The sequence below is a fragment of the Lepidochelys kempii genome, chromosome 7, assembly GCF_965140285.1.
Source record: "Lepidochelys kempii isolate rLepKem1 chromosome 7, rLepKem1.hap1, whole genome shotgun sequence".
NCBI classification, from domain to species: Eukaryota; Metazoa; Chordata; order Testudines; family Cheloniidae; genus Lepidochelys; species Lepidochelys kempii.
Window position 1 is genome coordinate 111,083,532 of NC_136386.1, and position 22,193 is coordinate 111,105,724.

General features: G+C 39.5%; 2 protein-coding genes across 6 annotated transcripts in view; one reads left to right on the forward strand and one right to left on the reverse strand.

Moving 5' to 3' along the window:
- Positions 1 to 11,631, forward strand: part of SHTN1 (shootin 1) — a 92,540-nt gene extending 80,909 nt beyond the window's left edge. For all 4 annotated transcript variants that reach the window (XM_073354255.2, XM_073354256.2, XM_073354253.2 and 1 more), the window contains one exon: positions 9,205 to 11,631. In XM_073354255.2, coding sequence (XP_073210356.1) covers positions 9,205 to 9,427 — 223 coding nt within the window. In that variant the 3' untranslated portion in view covers positions 9,428 to 11,631. The remainder of the gene's footprint in view (positions 1 to 9,204) is intronic.
- A 684-nt stretch (positions 11,632 to 12,315) lies between these two features.
- Positions 12,316 to 22,193, reverse strand: part of ENO4 (enolase 4) — a 45,639-nt gene continuing 35,761 nt past the window's right edge. For both annotated transcript variants that reach the window (XM_073354258.2, XM_073354257.2), the window contains 4 exons: positions 17,038 to 17,233; positions 15,890 to 15,957; positions 15,208 to 15,325; positions 12,316 to 13,096 (listed from right to left, as the gene is read on the reverse strand). In XM_073354258.2, coding sequence (XP_073210359.2) covers positions 12,885 to 13,096; positions 15,208 to 15,325; positions 15,890 to 15,957; positions 17,038 to 17,233 — 594 coding nt within the window. In that variant the 3' untranslated portion in view covers positions 12,316 to 12,884. The remainder of the gene's footprint in view (positions 13,097 to 15,207; positions 15,326 to 15,889; positions 15,958 to 17,037; positions 17,234 to 22,193) is intronic.

Consider the following 22,193-nt stretch of genomic DNA (forward strand, 5'->3'; position numbering starts at 1 on the left):
CCATTTACATCACTTTGTTAATCAGGAAAAATTGCAATATGTAACTGTTCATACAAGTTATCACTCAGTCCCGCTTGGAGATTGAACTCTCCATTATAACAAGGCTCTTGTCACCCTAGAGTCAATGAGTCTACTGCCCAGAGATATTCAGGATCTCTCACTACAAAAAGATAGTGGGACTTTTGGAGGAATACTTGAGGTATTTTCCCCATTCTTAATAAAGAAGAGGGGATATAGGTGGGCAGTGTATTCTTGGTTTTAAAAAACAAACAGCAAGTTTGTAAATCCAACATTAGTGTTAAATAAACCTGACCAATTGAAAATTGTTACTTTTGGTTTTTGCCCCCTGTGGACGAAAAGGAATGCACATTTTCACAATCTCAAAATAAGATTTAACAGCAGGAAATGGAAATGTCGAACTATCCGGAAGTCACAGGATTTAGATGCTGAAAGAAAATGTAGAATCAGATACTATTTTGGCACAACAGACAGAGGATTCTTTTGGTACAACAGATTGAAGCTTCAAAGTTCCATTTAAGGATCAAAGAGTTAATCCTGCTTCAGAAATATACATTTCAGACAGATCCGGTTGAGGATCAGTTTGTTTTATAACAATGCAAACCTCTTTTTGAAATTAGTCTGCAGATTTGCTTTAGTTCTCTTGCCAGGATGTTTGTCAGGTAGTCTGTCACTTAAAGAAAAAGGAAATAGGTGAGACAAATCAGATCAGCAGAATATTATAATCATGGTTAATTAAACCTCTGATTTCCTGTTCCATCAGTAGAAAAAGAACACCTATTCTCGTAGGTCTCCATTGCTTAGTTCAAAGGGGAGAATCAGGACAAATGAACTGGAAATTCAATTCAGATATATTTTTTGTGAACTGATATTTGCTTTATTTTCTTGTTGGTGCTTTCATCTCTCTCTGTCTCTCTCTCTTTGTTTTGTTTTTATTTAATGAAAGGCCTTATATCCTTTCTGTGCCTTATAATTTTATTTAATCCCAATTGAATTTTAAAAGCAAATTTCTCTCTCCAATCAGGTGTCTTCCTCCACTGAAATATATTCAATAAGAGTCCTTAAAAGAAATGTGATCTATACTTACTCTTTATCTTTCTGATTTTAAATTTGTTTAACAATTAATTTGACCTCCACAATGTAGCTGTGTGGTTTTTTTTTTTTTTTTTTTTTTTTTTTAACCAATACCCTGATACAGAGGCAATTCGGCAGAGGTGAGTTTGTTTCTGAGAAACACTGCATTGTTATCCTATAGATATTTACCATTTTGAACAGATAACCTTAATCAGAAGATTCTGCGACTCTTACCACTTTTTGTCTACCTTTTATTCCACCAAACTAAGTGGAAATTACATTTGCAAGAAAGGAAATGAAATAATTGCAGGCCCAAGGTCTTGCAGAATGCGTGGTGAATTGACAGTGAAAAGGATCTTGTGTTGACAGTCACAGTTGTTACGTGCTATAAAAGCATATGTGAAGCTTAATTTATTTTGCAGCTTGCCTATTCTGTGGGAACCTAAAAGACACATTTAATTTTAATCTATCTGTTAATGCACCAATACAAATGCTGTGGGCCAGGTTCTCTAGTGAGGTATGCTGTTCCATTGGTGTAAACTGGCCTAACTGGGGGGAACCATCCCAAAGCTATTGTCAAGCAAGATCCTCCAGTGGAATACAGATGGTGTAGGGACTCTGGTGCCATTCCCTGGGAAAAGGCTGCTGGGCTGGGAGGGAAAAGAGGACCTGGCCAGGGTGCCTTGCATCATATTGATACCTAACTGCATTTTTGGTCAGTTGGGGTTGTTCGCAGCCAGGATTCATTGGAGCAGCCCCTAGGCCAGGGGTCGGCAACCTTTGGCACGCAGCCTGTCAGGGGAATCCGCTGGCAGGCCGGGATGGTTTGCTTACTTCGGTGTCCGCAGGTTCGGCCAATCGCAGCTCCCACTGGCCGCGGTTCGCCGTTCCAGGCCAATGGGGGTTGTGGGAAGCAGCGGCCAGCACATCCCTCGGCCCGTGCCGCTTCCTGCAGCCCCCATTGGCCTGGAACGGCGAACCACAGCCAGTGGGAGCTGCGATTGGCCGAACCTGCGGACGCTGCAGGTAAACAAACCGTCCGAGCCCACCGGCGAAGTTTTCTGATGGGCCTCATGCCAAAGGTTGCCGATCCCTGCCCTAGGCACTAATGTATGTTGCTTTGGAAGGAGGACTGAAGTCAGGGCAAAATCATTTTGCTGAACACAGCTGACAACTTGAAACTGTAATTAAGTAGCATCCTAGATTTACTTCATGGTTAACCAGGCTGGTAAGAAACAAACAACACTCTGCTTTGACCAGACACCTAAGCAAGAGGTACAAGCAAATTATTAACTGTCACTGTCCTTCTTCCAGCCCAAGATGAGAAGCTTTGTCCATCTCATTACCATTTACATTTCTTTAAACCCTGACAAAGGTTTGACCTTTATTATTGTTTTCAGTGGTTTGTCAGACCACCGACAGTGCACCCTGCCATGCAAGAGTACAGGTTCCCTAATTACAGGAACTCTTTTCCCATGTAATCTGTTTTTCTTTGGTTTGCTCTAACTTTAAATGTAAAGATCTACAGCATCCCTATTGAAAAAATCAAGTAAATAGTCCTGCATGACGTATTGCTTTTTGCTTTATTGTCAGTCTTCTGAAGCCCATCGTCTGAGTGGTATGTAAAGAATGTTAGCTAATATTAAACGCCCAATTCTGCAACATTTACTCACGTTGAATAGCTTTCACTCATGTGAGTAGTCCCACTGAAGAAGGGGATCATGTAGTCAGTGAAGGCCCAACTTTGCAATCCAAACACATGAATAATTTACTGACACTAGTAGACTCACGCCTCACTGGTCTCAATGGGAGTTTTGCCATTGACTTCAGTGCGGCCAGAATTTCACCCATTGGCTTAAATGGAACTAAACACATGAATAAAGTTTCTTGTTTATAAGTGCTTACAAGATAGTGACTTAAATAAAGTAATTGGAGTACTCACATATATGTAAGCGCTCCACAGTCTGAGCCAGGATTCTAGAACTGGGCCTCATGTGAGTAGATGCAAGTCAGTTCTAAAACATCCCTGTAAACAGACTAACTGATCATATTTCAGAATTTGGAAAAATTAGTTCAGAGGACAATGCTTTGTTTTTGACTATCAGTCCAGTGATTTCAATACAACAGGTTAATAAATTGAAGGCTAGAAGCTGTTAATAAACTGGTGTGGAATCAGGAGCTGGGGGGTGGGGAGGAGAGGCACAGGAAGGAATGGGTCACAAACAAACTGTGGGCCTTAGCTCAACTTTAAGACGACTCCCCATACAACTGTCCTCCCAAACATTTATCCCAGCAGGGGTCTTAATTTAATGGCAATTCCTCAAGAGAGACTGGTTAATGTTTTGTTCGGTTGGAAGCCACGGGAGTTCCCATGGCTCCTGTGGTGTGTACACATAGAAAGGAAAGGTGTGCCTCGCTCTTCCTTTTTTTTTTCCCCCTCCCCCTCTTAGTAAACATTTGTTTCCAGGCAGTAGATGACTCAGTTAACAGAATGAACTACGCAGAGGGGAAGGCTTAATCTGATGATTTTATACAATTAAAGGATTTGTTCTCCTCCTCTCAGCTGTAATCTTAGTACCACTGAATTGTCTACTGACACTGCAGGAAACAGCTCGGCCTCAGCAAGACACAACTACAAAGGTTTTCCGTATGCAGGTTGAACATGGACAATTAAGCTTGAAGAACAAAATGAGGAGGACAATGGGATGTTCTGGAAGTTGAGAATCTTCTTATTTTTAACAAATAGTTTTAAAAGTAGCTGACATAAATTCTCTCTCTCGTGTGTGTGTGTGTATAAAATGTATAAAAATACCCTAAATTATAGTGCAGATAGTTGACACTGAAACGATATTCAAAACCATTCCATTTCAGTGACTTTCACTGATTATTCAAGTACATGCTACGGCAGGCATAAAAGTGACAATGGTTTTTAGAAAAAGAAAAGGAGGACTTGTGGCACCTTAGAGACTAACCAATTTATCTGAGCATAAGCTTTCGTGAGCTACAGCTCACTTCATCGGATGCACTGGTTAGTCTCTAAGGTGCCACAAGTACTCCTTTTCTTTTTGAGAATACAGACTAACACAGCTGTTACTCTAAAACCAATGGTTTTTAGGTGGTTTGATAGTCCAGCCCACTGACTATGGAGTATTTCTAAAAATTCAGTTCTGTTGAGCATGAAATTCCTTGTAGCTAACTACTACCTGCCTAGGCTTAGGAAAGAACTTCCAACATGGGCAAGGTATTCTATGATTGTCTATTATAAGATTTCTTTCTCCTGGTATTGGCAACTGTCAGAGATAGGAAAAAGAAATAGCTGGACCACTGTTCTTATCCACTGTGGCAATTTCTTCATTCCCGAAACTCACATTTGAAAAGAACTAGAGTGTAAAGAAGGTTTTGTGAAAATTCATTATCTCTATATAGTAATATAACAGGTGTTTGCCTTTAGTCCTTTGAATTTTATTCACTTCTCTGCTACAGATTCTGAAATGTTCTCATATGTATTTCTGCAGCACTTGCTGTGTTAATGCTCTAAGGGTTAATTTACTCTCAGGCTGATGTCTACCACACCTCTGTAGAGGGCCACAGTTGGCCTGTGCTTCCCTAAATAGCCTGGTGCAGAAGAGGGTCAATGAAGGTGGGTACAGAGACAGGTTACTGATCTGTGATTTGGCCCAAATCCATGGTTTAGGGAGTTGTAAAGAGCACATAGGTTGGACTAGTAGCCTGTGGAAAGTTGCATTGCAGCCTTGTGGATTAAGGGAGATAAATGTCACAAACACTGACCCCCTGTTCAGTTCTGTGCATACAGCCCATTTCCTTAAGTTTTGTAGTACAGGAGTGAATTTCACCTTAGTTTCTGGGGGAGGTTGTAGGAAAGTTTTTCTTAGGCCTGGTCTACACTGGGGAGGGAGTCGATGTAAGGTACGCAATTTCACCTAAGAGAATAGCGTAGCTGAAGTTGACATATCTTAGGTCAACTTACCTCGCGTCCTCACGGCTTGGGGTTGACTGCTGCTGCTCCCCGTCAACTCCGCTTTCGCCTCTTGCCGCAGTGGATTACAGGAGTCGATGGCAGAGCGATCGGGGATCGATTTATCGTGTCTACATTAGACGCGATAAATCGATCCCTGATAGATCGATCACTATCCGCCAATCCGGCGGGTAGTGTAGACATACCCTTAGTAGACAAAGATATGACAAACCAAGTCTCAGGCCTGGTCTATACTGGATGGGAGGGAGGATCGATCTAAGTGACACAACTTCAGCTATGTGAATAACGTAGCTGAAGTCGACGTACTTAGATCTATTCACCGCGGTGTCTTCACTGCGGTGAGTCAACTGCTGACGCTTCCCCGTTGACTCTGCCTGCGTCTCTCACCCTGGTGGAGCACTGGAGTCGACGGGAGAGCACTCGGGTTGATTTGTCGCGTCTAGACTAGATGCAATAAATCGACCCCTGCTTGATCGATCTCTGCCCGCCAATCCGGCGGGTAGTATAGACATACCCTTAGAGACAAGCTCTGAGTAGCTGGAAATTTTCTCTCTTTCGCTAACAGAAATTGCTCCGATTAAACGTATTGCCTCACCCAGCTTGTCTCTCAGGCCCGACACAGCTACAACAATGCTCAAACCTGAACCTGAGTCGCAGGTTTGGTTTCTAGGTAGCGTAAGCTGCAGTGTCCCATAATATGATGTTAATCTAGTCCCAACTTTCATAAAGCTTCAAACCATATTTAGTTTTGGATGAGGACAACACTCTTTTCAGGGGATTTTGCTTCGATATGGTAAATTAATAGGGAAATCCTGAAAGCATAGGTTTCAGAGTGGTAGCCGTGTTAGTCTGTATCAGCAGAAAGAAGGAGGAGTCCTTGTGGCACTTTAGAAACTAAATTTATTAGTTTCTAGGGTGCCACAAGGACTCCTGGTTGTTTCTCCTGAAATCATAGTTAGCGTAGAATTGTGTTAATGTCATCAAACTGTGGGATCAAAACATGAATGTTTCAACGGTGTTTTTTCACTCTCTTAATGTTGTCCTTTTGGGCTTGTGCTTTTGCAAACGATCAGGACTCTGTCCAGACGTGAATTTAGGAATCTTTAGCTTTCAATGTCTATAACAAAATGATATAATTAACAGAAAACCAGATTTTAATAATCTGGAAGTTTCATTGCAAACCAGTGACGAAAAGGAAAATCCACATCAGAGCTGACGGAACTGGTCCTCAGTTTGCTCTGTTTACTGCAGCTGCCCCCAAGGTCAGAGCTACTGCAAAAGCAACAGTGCCACTATTTCTCAGATTGACCGTCAGGCATAACTCTTTGTTTTGTTGGCTTGTGTCACGGTGTTACTGTGGGTATTTCTGGGTTAAAATGACAAGCACTCCTGCTCGAAACTGCCGGGGAGCTGACGCATTAGACTGCCAGTTATATTACCGTTTGTCCTGTAAAAATGTATTTAGGTTTCATATAATAGATTAAAAACATTTAGTCGCTTTGAAAAATATAGTGTCTGGATTTCTGCACTATTCTGTTGTAAATATGAACTCGGAGAATATTTCAGTCTTCAACACGTATTTGCACAGCTAATAATTTGAGTTTGACATCCAAAATAAAATTCTGAATGGAAAGATGCTTTGTGTAGAGCTGGAAGTAAATATCTGAGTCAGTTGGATTTGTAGTAAAATATATTTTAAAGGCAATTAACCATATTATGCACTAATTGCTCTCCCAATCTTTATTTGTGGCAATAAAAGTTGATTTTTTTTTTTTTTTGACAAAGCGTGGAATTTTCTTCGCTTTTTAAAAATGACTTTATATTTACTCTTGGGCTGAAACTATATCATTCCAAATTTCAGCTGTATTTGAACTGTTACGAGTGAGATATATAAATGGGATTTATAATTTAAACAATAACCCTCCCTAGCAGCAGTCCTGACAAACTGGTGTAGCTGTGTAAAGGACTTGACGAAGGAAATACTAGTAAAATGAATTGTGAATAGTCCTTCTTTTACACTAGAAAATATAACACTGGACTTAATCACTGGATTTCTCCATTAAACTATTTTATATCGACAGATTTAAATCTTTCATTTTTCTGTCCTTGAAGGTGGTAAATATGATTGCAGTTTTATCCATTTTTATTGTAAGTGAAACAGACTTCAGTTTGGCTGTGCATCAGTTGTTGGATGGCTGCCACGCACTAATGCAGACTCCCTGCTGTGAGCCCAGTGCAGAATTATACTTTGATTCACCAGATTGTATTAAATAGTCCAGCTGTTGAGATTTGAAAGATAGTTACCTCCGAAGTGAAATAAAAATGAACGTGGCATTTATGGCTTTGACCATTTTTATAGTGTTGGGCAATCAGCTTTTCAGACGTAGCACTTTCTAAAATAACCCTCTTGTAGTTACAGTGCTCTGAAAAGTTTCATTCACTGTAATGTTCACAATATCCCACCTTGCTTATTTTTGCTGAAAATACTTGAGTGAGGCATCATTTGCATAAAATAAGCAGCATTTTCCTTCTTAATTTTGTGTGTTTTGACTGTATTCAAGTGAGTCTGCAACTGTATCTATTAGTGCCAATTTCAGAATTAATTAACTTGTACTGAAGCTCTTATGTTAGACATGAAGCTTGTGAAGGTTGCTTGAACGTGGAATTTCACTAAATGCAAACAACCATGTGTCGTTTGAAATGTAAATGCAAAACATTCGTCTCTTGCGTAAACCAGATGAGAAATTTCACTCTTAGGGTGTAGAATACAAACCTTCAGTACAACTTGCCATTTCTGTGACTTTACTTGCATCGGTTCAGGTTGCAGAATTTACTACCTCCCTATCTGTCCGATAGGAGCCCATGAAATCTCATCGCTTGAGTTTGTTGCTGAACCAGGTGTCCTCTCTCCCTGTTGTCTTTCTGTCTCAGACAGTCACATGAGAGGGCAGCTCATAACAGATGGAACCATCACGTTCACTTCTTTTCCTTCTGTAGATTCTAGTTTTTCCTTTCAGTAACTCGAGTTCACTTACTGGCAGCTTGGAGCTGCATTGCTGATTGTGTTGGAGATGGACAAAAAATGGCTCCAGGCAAGCATGTGCAGCTGAACCCAGCAGTCATGTGTAGTTAGCTCTTCATGAGAGCAGAGCCACCAACTTGTTGGTGAATCTAGGGGTTATCTACATTAGGGATTTTTGCACTGAGGTAGTTCATCTGCCCATGCTTACCTAGTCACAGGGATGTAGCTGCCCCAAGTAGACCCCTTTTGTAGTCTCATTTAGGCAAAGTCATACCAGTGCTAGCCCTATTCTACACTGGTGCAGTTATCTACACTAGGGGGTTGCACACTTGTAACTTCACTAGTAGAAAACTAGTAGTCAAGTCCTTTCAGTTGGCTTCATGGTGGTCTCCCTAGGCAAGCACCCACAATATTCTTCTTCCTGTGAGGATCTCCCCACAGCAAACTATCAGAGAATTAGCCTATCTCAAAAAGTGTAGAATCTGGGCTCATTACCCTCTGCATGTTAGTGAATCTCATGGCTGGATTGTCAGAAGTGCTCTACATTGAGAATGATGCAGAGTGGTGAGCAAAATTTGAATATCTGACCATCTCAGTCTACCTCTGTAGCATGTGGCAGAGTTTAGGACATATAGGCTGTGTTCATCCTCTTTGAGGGGGCAGAATGCAGTTGTGGACAAGAAGCCACGTTCTCCCTACTTCACTACAGGATTATGGTGTGAAAATCCCGAGTTTTATTTACTGCCACCTCTCTGACTGACATGTAGAACCTAAAACCTGGGGTCCAGCTATGAGCTGATGTAGAGAGATCACAGAAAAGAGAATGTCACTTAAAAATGATGTTCTCCTTCATAGTCTGAAAGCCCTTGTTTGCTGCTGTATAACTTAAATTTTCCTAGCTCACTTCTTAAATTCATAGTGTATTTAGTATATTAACTGATTATTATACTTGTCTGTCATTGTCAGTACAATGCAACTATCCTGGTCATCTAAGCTGCTAATAATTTAAATACATTTCTGCTCACTTTTGTTCCAAAAATGTGATAAAGAAACCTTTTATCTGTGTATTTATTTATTCTACTTTTCTTCCCAGGTCACCTAGTTACTTGGGATTTGCAAGAAAATCTATTAACCGTGAAAATCAAACGGAATCGATTGTAGTTTTAGATCCTGTTTCCACCAGTGAAGCACAAACCAAAGACCAGATGCTTGAAAAAATCATAAATCAACACAGGATGAAAGAAGAAAAAAATAAACAATTATGTAAAGAAACTACTGTTAATAAAGCAAAAGATTCAGACAGCTCTAACTGCTAATTGTTATGCCAAAAGGCTGAGATTTTTGGAAGTCCTTCTCAGTAAGTGTAAATTGCTTAGGTGAATTGGCAAGGGCTATATTCTGCACTCAGAAGTATATTCAGTAATAGCTTACTGAAATGGCCTATTGTATGCAGTTTTGGTATATGCATTAGCAAGTTACATAACTATATACAACTCAAAATCCCTTTTTGTTTTGGTCTCGTATGTGTATTTTCCTAGATAATAGGTTACTCACAATATTATTTTTTAATTTTATCAAAAAAATCCCACTTTTTGTGTGTGTGTGTGTTAGCTGGACACTTTGTAAAAGCCAATAAGGGACTGATCCAAAGCCCACTAAAGTCAGTGGAAAGGCCTCCCTCTGATTTCAGTGGGCTTTGGATCAGGCCCTAAGTAGGTAATCACAAAGAAGTACCTTTCGTCATTTAGACTGGGTAATATCAATACAAATCAGTTTGAGACACTGCCTTAAAAATGTTTTGATTCCTGTTTAATACAGGGCTTCTACTGATCTCCTCCTCACTAACATCTTCACACAAGCTATTTTAAATCATTTTAAAGCACAAACGTGAAATGGTCTCTCCAGTAAACAGTTGACATGAGCAGTGAAAACAGGCAGTGCAGTTTGCCAGTTTGGTACCAGGAGTTTTGGTAACTGTTTCTAAATTTAGAATATTAAACTGATGCTTCCTTAGCCTGTGGGAATTGAAACTCTGTTAAGTTCTGATCCCACTTCCATTGTAATCAATGGAAAGACTCCTATTGATTTCAATGGAATAAGGTCCTCAATATAGAATGGGAATAGGAAAATAATGAACAAGGCCCAATCCTGAAAAGCTGTGCCTATGAAGACATTTCCACTCCCCCTTTACTGGATCACAGTGTGACAATACATTCCTGCACATCATTAGACATGTAAATAATCCTTATGCATAGGAGTCCATTGTAGTTTGGCTTTAATGAGCTAACTCCCGCTGAAGTAAATGTAAATCCTTTTGAGTTGAAGATGAAGGATGGGCCTGTGGTTAATGCACTGGGTTGGGACTTAGGAGATCTGGATTCTGTTCCCAGCTCTGACACAGCTTCCTATATGTTGTTGAGCAAATCACTTAATTTTTCTGTGCCTCAGTTCCCCGTTTTGTTCTCCCAACTTCTGTCCATCTTGTCTGTTTGGATTGTAAACTTTTCTGGGCACAGACAGCACCCAGCACAGTGGGGATCTGAAGTTGGTTGGAGCCTCTTGGGGCTACTGTAATAAATAATAAATTTTACTGGACTCCTGTGAGTAAATGTATACAGGATTGGGCCTCTCTGTCAGTCTTGCAATTGATCTGCACTCAGAGCTCCCATTGACTTCAAGAGCAGGTCCAGTATTACTAATGCACAAACTTACAACATGATTCTTGTAAGCCTTATACTGTGGTGGCATGAGTTGTGTTATCATGTGATAACACAAGTACCACATTTTATCAAGGCCCTTCTCTCCCATGAAGATAGAGCTACAGGTATATAACTTACTCTTCACTACCAATCCCCATTCCATAGACATTTTTAAAAATCAGCACAATATTTCACTCTACTTGTCGACTACATTGAACAAACAAATGTAATCAGGGATTTATTTTTTAACTTAAACTGAAGATTGGTGTTACTGATGTTGAGTGGTAATATACCTGAATGCACTGTTGGAGTTTTTTTTAATGCCCATAAGAAACAGTGATAGTATTTTAACTATTGAAAAGGATGAATATGTTCAGTTTGTTAGCTTGGCTTTGCATGGAGCTGTCTGGTGCTTCTCTTTTAGAAAGAAAATGATAGTCATGAATGTGGTGGTTGTGCTTTTTTTTTTTTTTTTTTGGCATGTTTGCGAAGCAAATCTTGGGGTTGATCTAATTAGTTAACTCAATGTATTTCCTAAATTTGGGGAAATTTGTCACTTTATTGTAGATCTACATTTCTGTGGGTTTTTTAGTAGTTAATTTTACACTTAGGTATCTGTTTGCTTACACTGAATTTAAAATGTAAAATTTTATAAATGTATTTTTCCTCAAATTATTACTGCTGCTGTATATGTTAACCGCAAGCTATCCTAAAACAGAAGGTTTTTTTTAAAGAATACTTCTTTTTATGTAAACTATTTCTGTTACACTGATATAAATTATTTATCTTTTCACTGTTGCTTATTAAAAAATCTTACTGACAATTTCCCAAACACTATGAAATCTTGTTATTGTTATTCCTTACTTGAAAATGGGGTAACCTCTTCTACCTGTGCAAAGTGCAGCTCTTTTTGTCTACACTTGGGGTTTACACTGATGTAACTGGCCATCAATTGCTCAAATCAGGACAAAATTCCTGATGTACACCAGGCTGATGAGAGGTGTTGAGGATGTGTTGTGTGATGAAATAGCATAACAGCCAAGTTTCTTTGTTTTCATAAAATGTTTGCTTATTACTTGTCCATAGTTTGTTGTTCTTATATATAAACCTTAAGGATCATTTTAAAATGAATAGACTGTTATTGTTTAAAAAGTAAATATAGTTATGCAGAGTTGAGAGAAAATAATGCTGTTAAAACATCCAGTACTCCAAAATCTTGTTTTGCAGATGATGGGTAAGATTTTCAAAAACTTCTCCCTACTGGCCTAACTCTGTTTCTACTAAAGTCAGTGGGAGCAGAGATAGGTCATTGTGGAGCAGTTTTTGAAAATCCCACACAAAGTATCTTCAGGTAAGTGTTATAGAATATCTAAAATAAGAAATGACTTACTGTGTAGGATTATTTTGTGTTACAAATTTACCCTGGCTAAAATATATACAAAGAAATATAAACCCCTATTTTAGTAGTGCAGTGTCTTATAGCAGAATTATAGAGACAGGGTGAGTGGGAAGTAATATCTTTTATTATACCAACTTCTGTTGGTGAGAGAGACATACATTTGAGCTTACACAGAGCTCTTCTCAGTCTGGGAAAGTACTCAGCATGTCACAGCTAAATACAAGGTGTAGCAGATACAGCAGAATTAGAGACTAATAAAACATGCACAGGTACAAAAACTATCAAAATAGGATGCGTTTGAATGAAAACAAAGTAATGCTGAACTTCAGGCATTTAAAAATAGTTTATTGTTAGGTAGATGTAACGGTAGAATTAATGGCAATCAAACAATTGAAGTTTGGTTCACTGAGAATTCACTAGAGCTCTCGCCTTATTGCATTGGCACAAGGGGGAACCCCTTGCAACCATGTGGAAACTTAAGTAGGGTTCCACACAAGCACATGATTAACCTCCTCACAGACCTAATGGCATCATCAGAACCTAAAACTCAAAATTTAGGATCCAATCCTGTGTGGTGCTGAGCACCTTCAACTCCTATTAACTTTAATGAGAGCTGAGGATGCTCAGCACCTTGATGGACTAGACCTTTGATATCAACTTAGTGCCAAACTGTCATTAAGGAAATATTGATGGGTCCATCTTGGTAGCCTCGTTGAGATGCAGTGTACTACCACATAAGGAAACAGGATTTTGGTCCTGGGCCAGCAGAGGCTGAGAATGCTGTGAAGGCCATGAGTCCTGCTCTATGGGAGGGAGTGCATCGAGAAGTTCTTCCGCTGTTTCTGCCTCTTCAGCAAAATCAACAAATTCATGGTTTTCTCCTGAACCTGCAATGGAAAAAAAGTTCCTTGATTGTTCTAAACAAATTTGCAGACACTACATTAGATTTAAAAAATATAATCCCAAATGATGCATGTATTATGCTTAATTTACATAAGTACACAGTTTTAATATGAATGAAAACTCACTACCTCCCTTGGGACTGATCTGCAACTGACAGAGAAGCTAGGCCAGATTGTTAAAGGTATTAAGGTGCCTAGAGATGCTGATAGGTGCTTAATGGGATTTTTAAAAGTGGCAGGGTACCTAACTCCTAGATGCCTTGGCACTTCTGAAAAACCCACTAGTCACCTATCTGCATCTTTAGGTGCCTAAATACTTTCCGCAATCTGGCCCTTAGAGTCTAATGGGGCTAAATGCAGGTGTAGCAGTTCACCAGTACACTGTTGGTTGCAGGATCAGAACCTTGGTCCATAACAGCCTGACTTTGTTAATCTTCAGGGCATAGTGATAGGCCCATCCCTTCTATGTGGAGACGGGAGTAGTTAGAGGTGGATGTGGACTTTGCTACTTGGGTTTATTACAGCTAGAGCAGTGTTATCTGCAAGAAACTGCTGAAGTTTGAGGTGTATTTTTAAACATTTGTCAGTGCTTGGTATTTTTTTTTTAGTGTACTAAAGTACTGCATACTAAAGTACTGATGAGCCAGTTAAGTTCATACCGCTGTAGTTATGTGCCCCGTCACTTGAAATGCACCTAAGAAAGGTTGTGCTACACATGCACGTTCAGCTAAGTCTCTTTCCTAGTAACATGGACATGGTGAACTTATATGTGGGCTATTGTATTACTATATTGCTGTTAGTTGTTACAGTTTTAACATATGTGTAAAGTAAACTGATTTCATAGATTTTTTTTTTTCATAGTCCTAACCAAGACCAATGCAAAAAATGGTGGTGGTGGTAGGGAAAGTAAGTAGTGTGTGTGTGTGTGTGTGTGTATATATATATATATTAATAATCTGAAGTGTTAATAATAGGTAAACATTTTATTTACCAAAAAAAAAAAATTAAACGGGCTGTGTTCCTTTAGCTGCCTCACCCTCTGAATTGAACATAAGGAAGGCTATTACACTTGTAACAGAACATGTAGAATACATGGTTGTTGACAGTTATACATGTCTTAGACTATAAGAAAAATCTAGAGTTAGTGTAAGTATAAAAGAATGAAAATATATTACATGCTACACATGTGAATATAAAGTTGTATGAAAAAAATCTGAGATATGCAAGAAATAATACGCTATCAAAGGGTTAAAGGTTTGGGGCTTTTATTCTCTCACTTACACAGGTAAAAATCAGGAGTGACTCCACTGAAGTTAGTGAAGTTATACCAGCATAAAACTGGAGTGAGAGAAGATGCAGGCCATGTCATTCATCCTGGTACATATAAGGAGCACAGGTTTCAGAGTAGCAGCCGTGTTAGTCTGTATCCGTAAAAAGAAAAGGAGTACTTGCAACACCTTAGAGACTAACAAATTTATTAGAGCATAAGTTTTCGTGAGCTACAGCTCACTTCATCAGATGCATCCGCTGTAGCTCACAAAAGCTTATGCTCTAATAAATTTGTTAGTCTCTAAGGTGTTGCAAGTACTCCTGTTCTTTATAAGGAGCACAGCTAACGTTGCACATGCATCCTTAACATTAGCATTTCCTGACTTGAGTGCTTATTCATGCAACCTGAACTTTCTCAGCATAGTTTTTGTAAAGAATATTACTGTGAAATGGGTTGTAAACTGAAGCTATGGTGGCGACACATCTGCTTTTGACTAAAATTTTCTGTGAGGAGAAACCTTAATTTAATTTAATTTTTATCTTATTTTTGCCAACATGTGCTTGAAGATTCTAACCAATTAATTCTGCTGCAAAATGTGATGTAGGCTACTCCTCAAGAAGGGGACTATTTTAACATTCAGGTAAACAGATAATCCATTAGGACAACAATATACGTTGTGGCAAGTGCCATCCTAGTTTTTTGTCATTGCTTATTTATAGTCTTTTCATTCCTTTTCCCTCCCGTGGAGCAGTTTCAATCATTCCTCCTCCAATCTTTGTTCTCTTATTCATTGCAAGCTGAAAACAAGTAAGAAAGAAGCTCATACGCAGTGTTCCGTTCTTGGCCAGTTCTTCCTCTATCGCAAGAAGGCGGTTGTATTTGGTCACCCTTTCTCCACGGGAAAGACCTCCCAACTTGATAAACCTGGCACCCAGGCCAACAGCCTTAGGACAAAAAAAGTGCATATTTTAAAATTCCACGGTTTAGCAATGAAGTCACTTTCTTCCTAGTTATTTAATTTGGTGTCCTAAAGTAAACCCCTACTCACAATACTTCTCATCTTTCTCTGTGGGAATAAAACCTTCCTTTAGTTAAATGTATAGTTGGAGTTGCACACTAATTATCACTATCATAAGAAATGAAACTTTATTTGCAAATGCAATGTCAATACAAACAGACTATCAGAGCTAAGATGTACTATACAAGATGGTTATTACTACTCAGATATAATTTCAGTAATTCATTTACATTTTTACAGACTAATGCAAGCAAATAGATAATACACACTTAAGTATGTTCTCTTTATCCTGCTTTGGCTATTTTCTTGCTTTTAAAAATAATAAAAGTTCAAAGATCAACTCTCTGTAAAAGGTGACTTTCTAAGGAAAAAACCCCTTTTAATAGGTTATATGCCTTTCTCAAACACAGACAGCCTTTCTCCTAAATACCAGTTCATGATAAAAGCAATGGTTTAGCAATTCTGCAACTGAACAGCTTTCAATACATACCAGATCTACAAGGCTATCATCAGAAGATTCTCCAGCTGGACTTCCTAATATGGCAATATGTTTTTGACCTATATAATAAGAGTTTTTAACCTTCATTAGTAAATATTTGATATATTTCACAAAAATATAGATTTCACTTTTTATACATTAAGTCCTTTGGCTCACTCTGAGGTTAAATACAAATAGGGGAAAGATGGAGTAAATGCCCTCCTAATAGAAAAGTACACAATAACATCAGTTTAACTGTTGCAATATAATACCTGTCTGCATTTTTATTATTTCTCTTTTTACTTTGTTAAAACTATTTCCTTTCAGCCTGGCTAAGGTGAGACGGAGCATCTGTGCTCGAATTCTTATAACTACTACAGGCTGAGCTGATCATTCTGGCAATGTATTCCAGATGGTAGAATGGGGTTCTAGGTACTGTATTCTAATTCTAAATGTATTCTCTAGCATAGCAGAAGTGATTTCTCTTCACTATGAAAAGCAGCCCTCCCACCTGGTGTGATTTAAATCCTAAAGCTCACTGTTCATTGATTTTTGACATGGTGGTTTTTTATTTTGTTTTATTTTAGGGAGGATGGGAACAGTTAGATATATAAAAACGTATCCATCATAAAGTCTCTGGGAACCTATAAAGAACAAAATAAGATATTGACAAATGTAACTCCTCTCCCCCCCCCCCCCATAAGCATTACATACAGTAATGACCAAGGGTCAATAACAGAGAATCATTAATTTATCTATCGGGTCCACAAATGTAGTCTAATCTGGTTTTGTTTGTTACACGTAACATTTCAGCTTCCTCCAGTTCAGCTTTTGTTTGTATGTTTCTTTTTCAGTTCTGGTGTCTGAATATATAAAGTTTAGCCATAGCTTGAAAATACATACACATTTAAGACAGGCACAGTATCACTCAGGTGCATTTGAAGCACTGAAATATATTATAAGGATTCCTTAAATATTTTCAGAATATATGAACTCCTAAATATATTTGGCAATCAAGCCATGAGTTTTAATTTCTTTTAACAAGCACATCCTAAACTGTCAACTGCTGTATTTAAATGTAAAATATTACATATTTATAGATTGCATAGGTGTAGCTGTCTTATGTATTCATTTGAAATTCAGACTTTCCCACTACTCACCATCTAGAAGTCGGGTAAGTTCAGTGAGGTCAGATATCTTGGTTTGATTTGTATATTTTATTATAAGGCCACTGCATTTTGGTACGTTTATATTTTGATCCTCCACAAGTTTAGAAATACTTTTGGCTGCATCTTCTGCAATCAAATAACATCTGGAACCAACAGCATTACATATATTGCTCCATTGCTGGCCATCCTGGATAAACAGTAAAGTAAATAATTAGTTGTTTAAAGGACAAATTTAGAAAAACAATAAAAAAAAACGTTGAGGGGTGAAAATAAGGTGGTGGGGGGGGGGCACAGGGAACACCAAGTGTGAAATCTTGACCTCAGTAACGTTGATGGCAAAGCAGCCATTGACTTCAGTGGGACCAGGATTTCGCCCCAGGGCTATCATTCACACAGAGAAATTATTTTTATTAGAGGACACAAATCAAATATATCACTGGCATTTTGTTTGGCTGTAGGGATTTTGCTAAAGGCAAAAAGAGAGCTAGTCACAGGTAAAAAGCATCAGCTAATATATTACTGCAAAATGAATTGAATGTAGGTGTCTGCTACCCAGATTACACTCCTGCAGACTTGGATTAAAGGAAAACTAATGGAATATAAAATAGTTTCCAGGCACTTGATCCAATATAAAATATGGCTAAATAGCTAGAAATTATTTATTTTAAAATCCATATCTCATTTAAATATGAAATAGTGAAACAGGAAGTAGCCATATAATCGGCCTGATGACATGTATCAAGACAGGAAGATAAGAGCTGCAGTCAGACTCAGAGAGAACAGCAAATAAAGTTTGCCTTTTTTCTGTTCACAAATTATCTCTGAATAGATGGTAAAATTCTCAGATGTATTTGAGGTTTGTGAATTTCCTCAGTTCATAATTCTTGCTCTACCAATCACACAGAATCTGTATCTGTAATTAGAAATTTGCACTATGTGGGGCTCCAATTCAGCAAAGCATTTAAGCACATGCTTAAGTCACATTGAAGATAATGGCACTTAAGCACATGCCTAAAGTTAAGCACTCACTAAAGTGTTTTGCTGTATAAGAATGAACAGAGGAAATGGGTCCAGATTAGTGATAATTCTAAAATGCTCAAATGTTTGTGGAAAAGCTGTGTTGTGAATAAGCTTGGTCATTCGTTTTTGTTAAATAGTGAACTATTTTAAGCTGCCCCATATTCAATTTTTGATATTCTGCAGATTTCTATATTGAAAGCATGTAACTTCATCACAGCAGCTGTCAGGGGAAGTCGGAAGTTTCGGCAGCTAAGGAACAATCTGGGCTTCTGGCACCTTGGGAAGGGCGTGAATCAGTTTAGAACTTTGAGAGAAGCAAAGCTAGCTATACATTTCTGCTAGGATGATCAGCAATGAAATTGTTTTAAACGTTCATATTTAAATGGTCAGCTTTAGGTTTCAGAGTCAACTCATTGAGATGAATGGGGCAGTTCACTCCTCTCAGAGCTATTGTTTCAGGCTATGGGCAGATTCAGGAAGACAACATTGCATTGGTTTACCCTTGGTTCACATTTTTAAGGCTTTCTTCATAAGCATGAAGGCTAGAAAGCTACATTGTTTTTAAATGAAAGCTTAGGGATTTGGTGCACAATTCTGCTCCGAAGGATAGATTCCACATTAAATTATGTGGCTGCAGAACAGTGGAAAATATGTTTCCATGGCTATAGTTGGGTTTTTGTCTTTTTGAAATATAGCAAACCTATATATTAACATAATTAGAAACAATGATAAAACTATTGATATTTAAATGTATAAAATCTGTCCCTTTCATCCATATAAATCTTAATATCATATTTAATATTCCACTTAATTATAATTTATTGGCCAAATCCATTTGTCTCTTCTAATTTTGATTTTATTGGTAGTTAAATCTAATGTTAATATACTCCTGTCAAGGTTCCTCCCCCACTCTGAACTCTAGGGTACAGATGTGGGGACCTGCATGAAAAACCTCCTAAGCTTATCTTTACCAGCTTAGGTCAAAACTTCCCCAAGGTACAAAATATTACATCCGTTATCCTTGGACTGGCCGCTACCACCACCAAACTAATACTGGTTACTGGGGAAGAGCTGTTTGGACACGTCCTTCCCCCCAAAATACTTCCCAAAACCTTGCACCCCACTTCCTGGACAAGGTTTGGTAAAAAGCCTCACCAATTTGCCTAGGTGACTACAGACCCAGACCCTTGGATCTTAAGAACAATGAACAATCCTCCCAACACTTGCACCCCCCCCTTTCCTGGGAAATGTTGGATAAAAAGCCTCACCAATTTGCATAGGTGACCACAGACCCAAACCCTTGGATCTGAGAACAATGAAAAAGCATTCAGTGTTTTACAAGAAGACTTTTAATAAAAAATAGAAGTAAATAGAAATAAAGAAACCCCCCCTGTAAAATCAGGATGGTAGATATCTTACAGGGTAATTAGATTCAAAACATAGAGAACCCCTCTAGGCAAAACCTTAAGTTACAAAAAAGATACACAGACAGAAATAGTTATTCTATTCAGCACAATTCTTTTCTCAGCCATTTAAAGAAATCATAATCTAACACATACCTAGCTAGATTACTTACTAAAAGTTCTAAGACTCCATTCCTGTTCTGTCCCCGGCCAAAACGACTACAGACAGACACAGACCCTTTGTTTCTCTCCCTCCTCCCAGCTTTTGAAAGTATCTTGTCTCCTCATTGGTCATTTTGGTCAGGTGCCAGCGAGGTTACCTTTAGCTTCTTAACCCTTTACAGGTGAGAGGAGCTTTCCCCTGGCCAGGAGGGATTTCAAAGGGGTTTACCCTTCCCTTTATATTTATGACACGCCCCCCAAATCTCAGCTAGGGTGAAACACTGGCTGGGATTTCTTCCTGGAGCTCTAGGAAAACAGAGTTAATAAGACACATGCATCTCTAAATATACTACCAAGTACATAAAGACTAACAATATTTTCCACATCTCAAGGACGATTTTAACCAGTTGATTCTGGGAAACTTTCACGGGAGAGTGCATCAGCCACTTTGTTAGAAGCTCCTGAGATGTGTTGGATGTCGAAATCAAAATCTTGGAGAGCTAAACTCCACCGAAGAAGTTTTTTGTTAGTTTCTTTGACGGTGTGAAGCCACTTTAGTGCAGCATGGTCGGTTTGCAGGTGGAAACGTCGTCCCCAAACATATGGGCGTAGCTTTTCCAGAGCGTAGACAATAGCATAACATTCTTTTTCAGTGACTGACCAGTTGCTTTCCCTCTCAGACAGTTTTTTGCTGAGAAACACTACAGGGTGGAGTTCTTGATCAGGTCCTTTCTGCATTAAAACTGCTCCCACACCACGCTCGGATGCATCTGTGGTTACTAGGAACGGTTTGTCAAAGTCTGGGGCCCTTAGTACAGGGTCAGACATGAGTGTCGCTTTAAGCTTGTTAAAGGCCTTCTGACACTTTCCGGTCCACTGAACAGCATTTGGCTGTTTCTTTTTGGTTAGGTCTGTCAGTGGGGCAGCGATTTGGCTGTAGTGCGGTACAAATCGTCTGTAATAACCGGCCAAGCCTAAGAAGGATTGAACCTGTTTCTTTGACTTTGGGACAGGCCACTTTTGGATAGCATCCACTTTGGCCTGTAGGGGGCTGATAGTTCCTTGACCCACCTGGTGTCCAAGGTAAGTCACTCTGTTTAGGCCTATTTGACACTTCTTAGACTTAACAGTTAGTCCTGCCTCCCTTATGCGCTCAAGGACTTTTTGTAGATGTTCCAGGTGGTCTGCCCAGGAATCCGAAAATATGGCCACATCGTCAAGGTAGGCGACTGCATATTCTCCTAATCCCGCTAGGAGACCATCTACAAGTCTTTGGAAAGTGGCGGGTGCATTTCGCAGCCCGAAAGGGAGTACATTAAATTCATACAGCCCGAGATGTGTGATGAAGGCTGACCTTTCCTTGGCAGATTCATCTAGCGGTACCTGCCAGTACCCCTTGGTTAAGTCCAAGGTAGAGATGAACTGGGCCCGTCCCAGTTTCTCTAATAGTTCATCAGTGCGTGGCATTGGATAGTTGTCTGGGGAGTTACAGCATTTAGCTTACGGTAGTCCACGCAAAAACGTATTTCCCCATCTGGTTTGGGAACTAGAACCACTGGAGATGCCCATGCACTTTCAGAGGGGCGGATTACACCCATCTGTAACATATCCTGGATCTCCCGTTCTATAGCAGTTTTAGCTTGAGGAGACACCCGGTAAGGGTGGACCCTAATCGGGTGAGCATTACCTGTGTCAATGGAGTGGTATGCCCGTTCAGTCAGTCCTGGGGTGGCTGAGAACGTTGGCGCGTAGCTAGTGCACAGCTCCTGGATCTGCTGTCGCTGCATACGCCCAAGGGTCATGGAGAGGTTCACCTCTTCCACACCACCAGCACATTTCCCTTCGTAATAGACACCTTCAGGCCACTCAGCGTCGTCTCCTCCCTGGGCTGTAAACTGACAAACCTTTAATTCTCTGGAATAAAAGGGCTTTAGAGAATTAATATGATACACCTTAGGCTTTCGGTTGGAGGTGGGGAATGCTATGAGATAATTAACAGCTCCCAGGCGCTCCTGGACCGTGAATGGCCCTTCCCACGATGCTTCCATTTTATGGGCCTGGAGCGCCTTTAAGACCATGACCTGGTCTCCTACTTTGAAGGAACGCTCTCTGGCATGTTTATCATACCAGGCTTTTTGCTCTTTTTGAGCATCCTGTAAGTTTTCTCTAGCAAGGGCTAAAGAGGTTCGGAGGGTGTTTTGTAGGTTGGCTACAAAGTCCAGAATGTTAGTTCCTGGAGAAGGTGTAAATCCCTCCCATTGCTGCTTCACCAACTGCAATGGCCCCTTAACCTCACGGCCATATACAAGTTCAAATGGGGAAAACCCTAAACTGGGATGTGGTACAGCTCTGTAGGCAAAGAGCAACTGCTGCAATACTAGGTCCCAATCATTGGAGTGCTCATTTATGAATTTACGTATCATGGCCCCCAAAGTTCCATTAAACTTCTCCACCATGCCATTTGTTTGATGATGGTAAGGAGTGGCAACCAAGTGATTTACCCCATGAGCTTCCCAAAGGTTTTTCATAGTTCCTGCCAGGAAATTAGTCCCTGCATCTGTG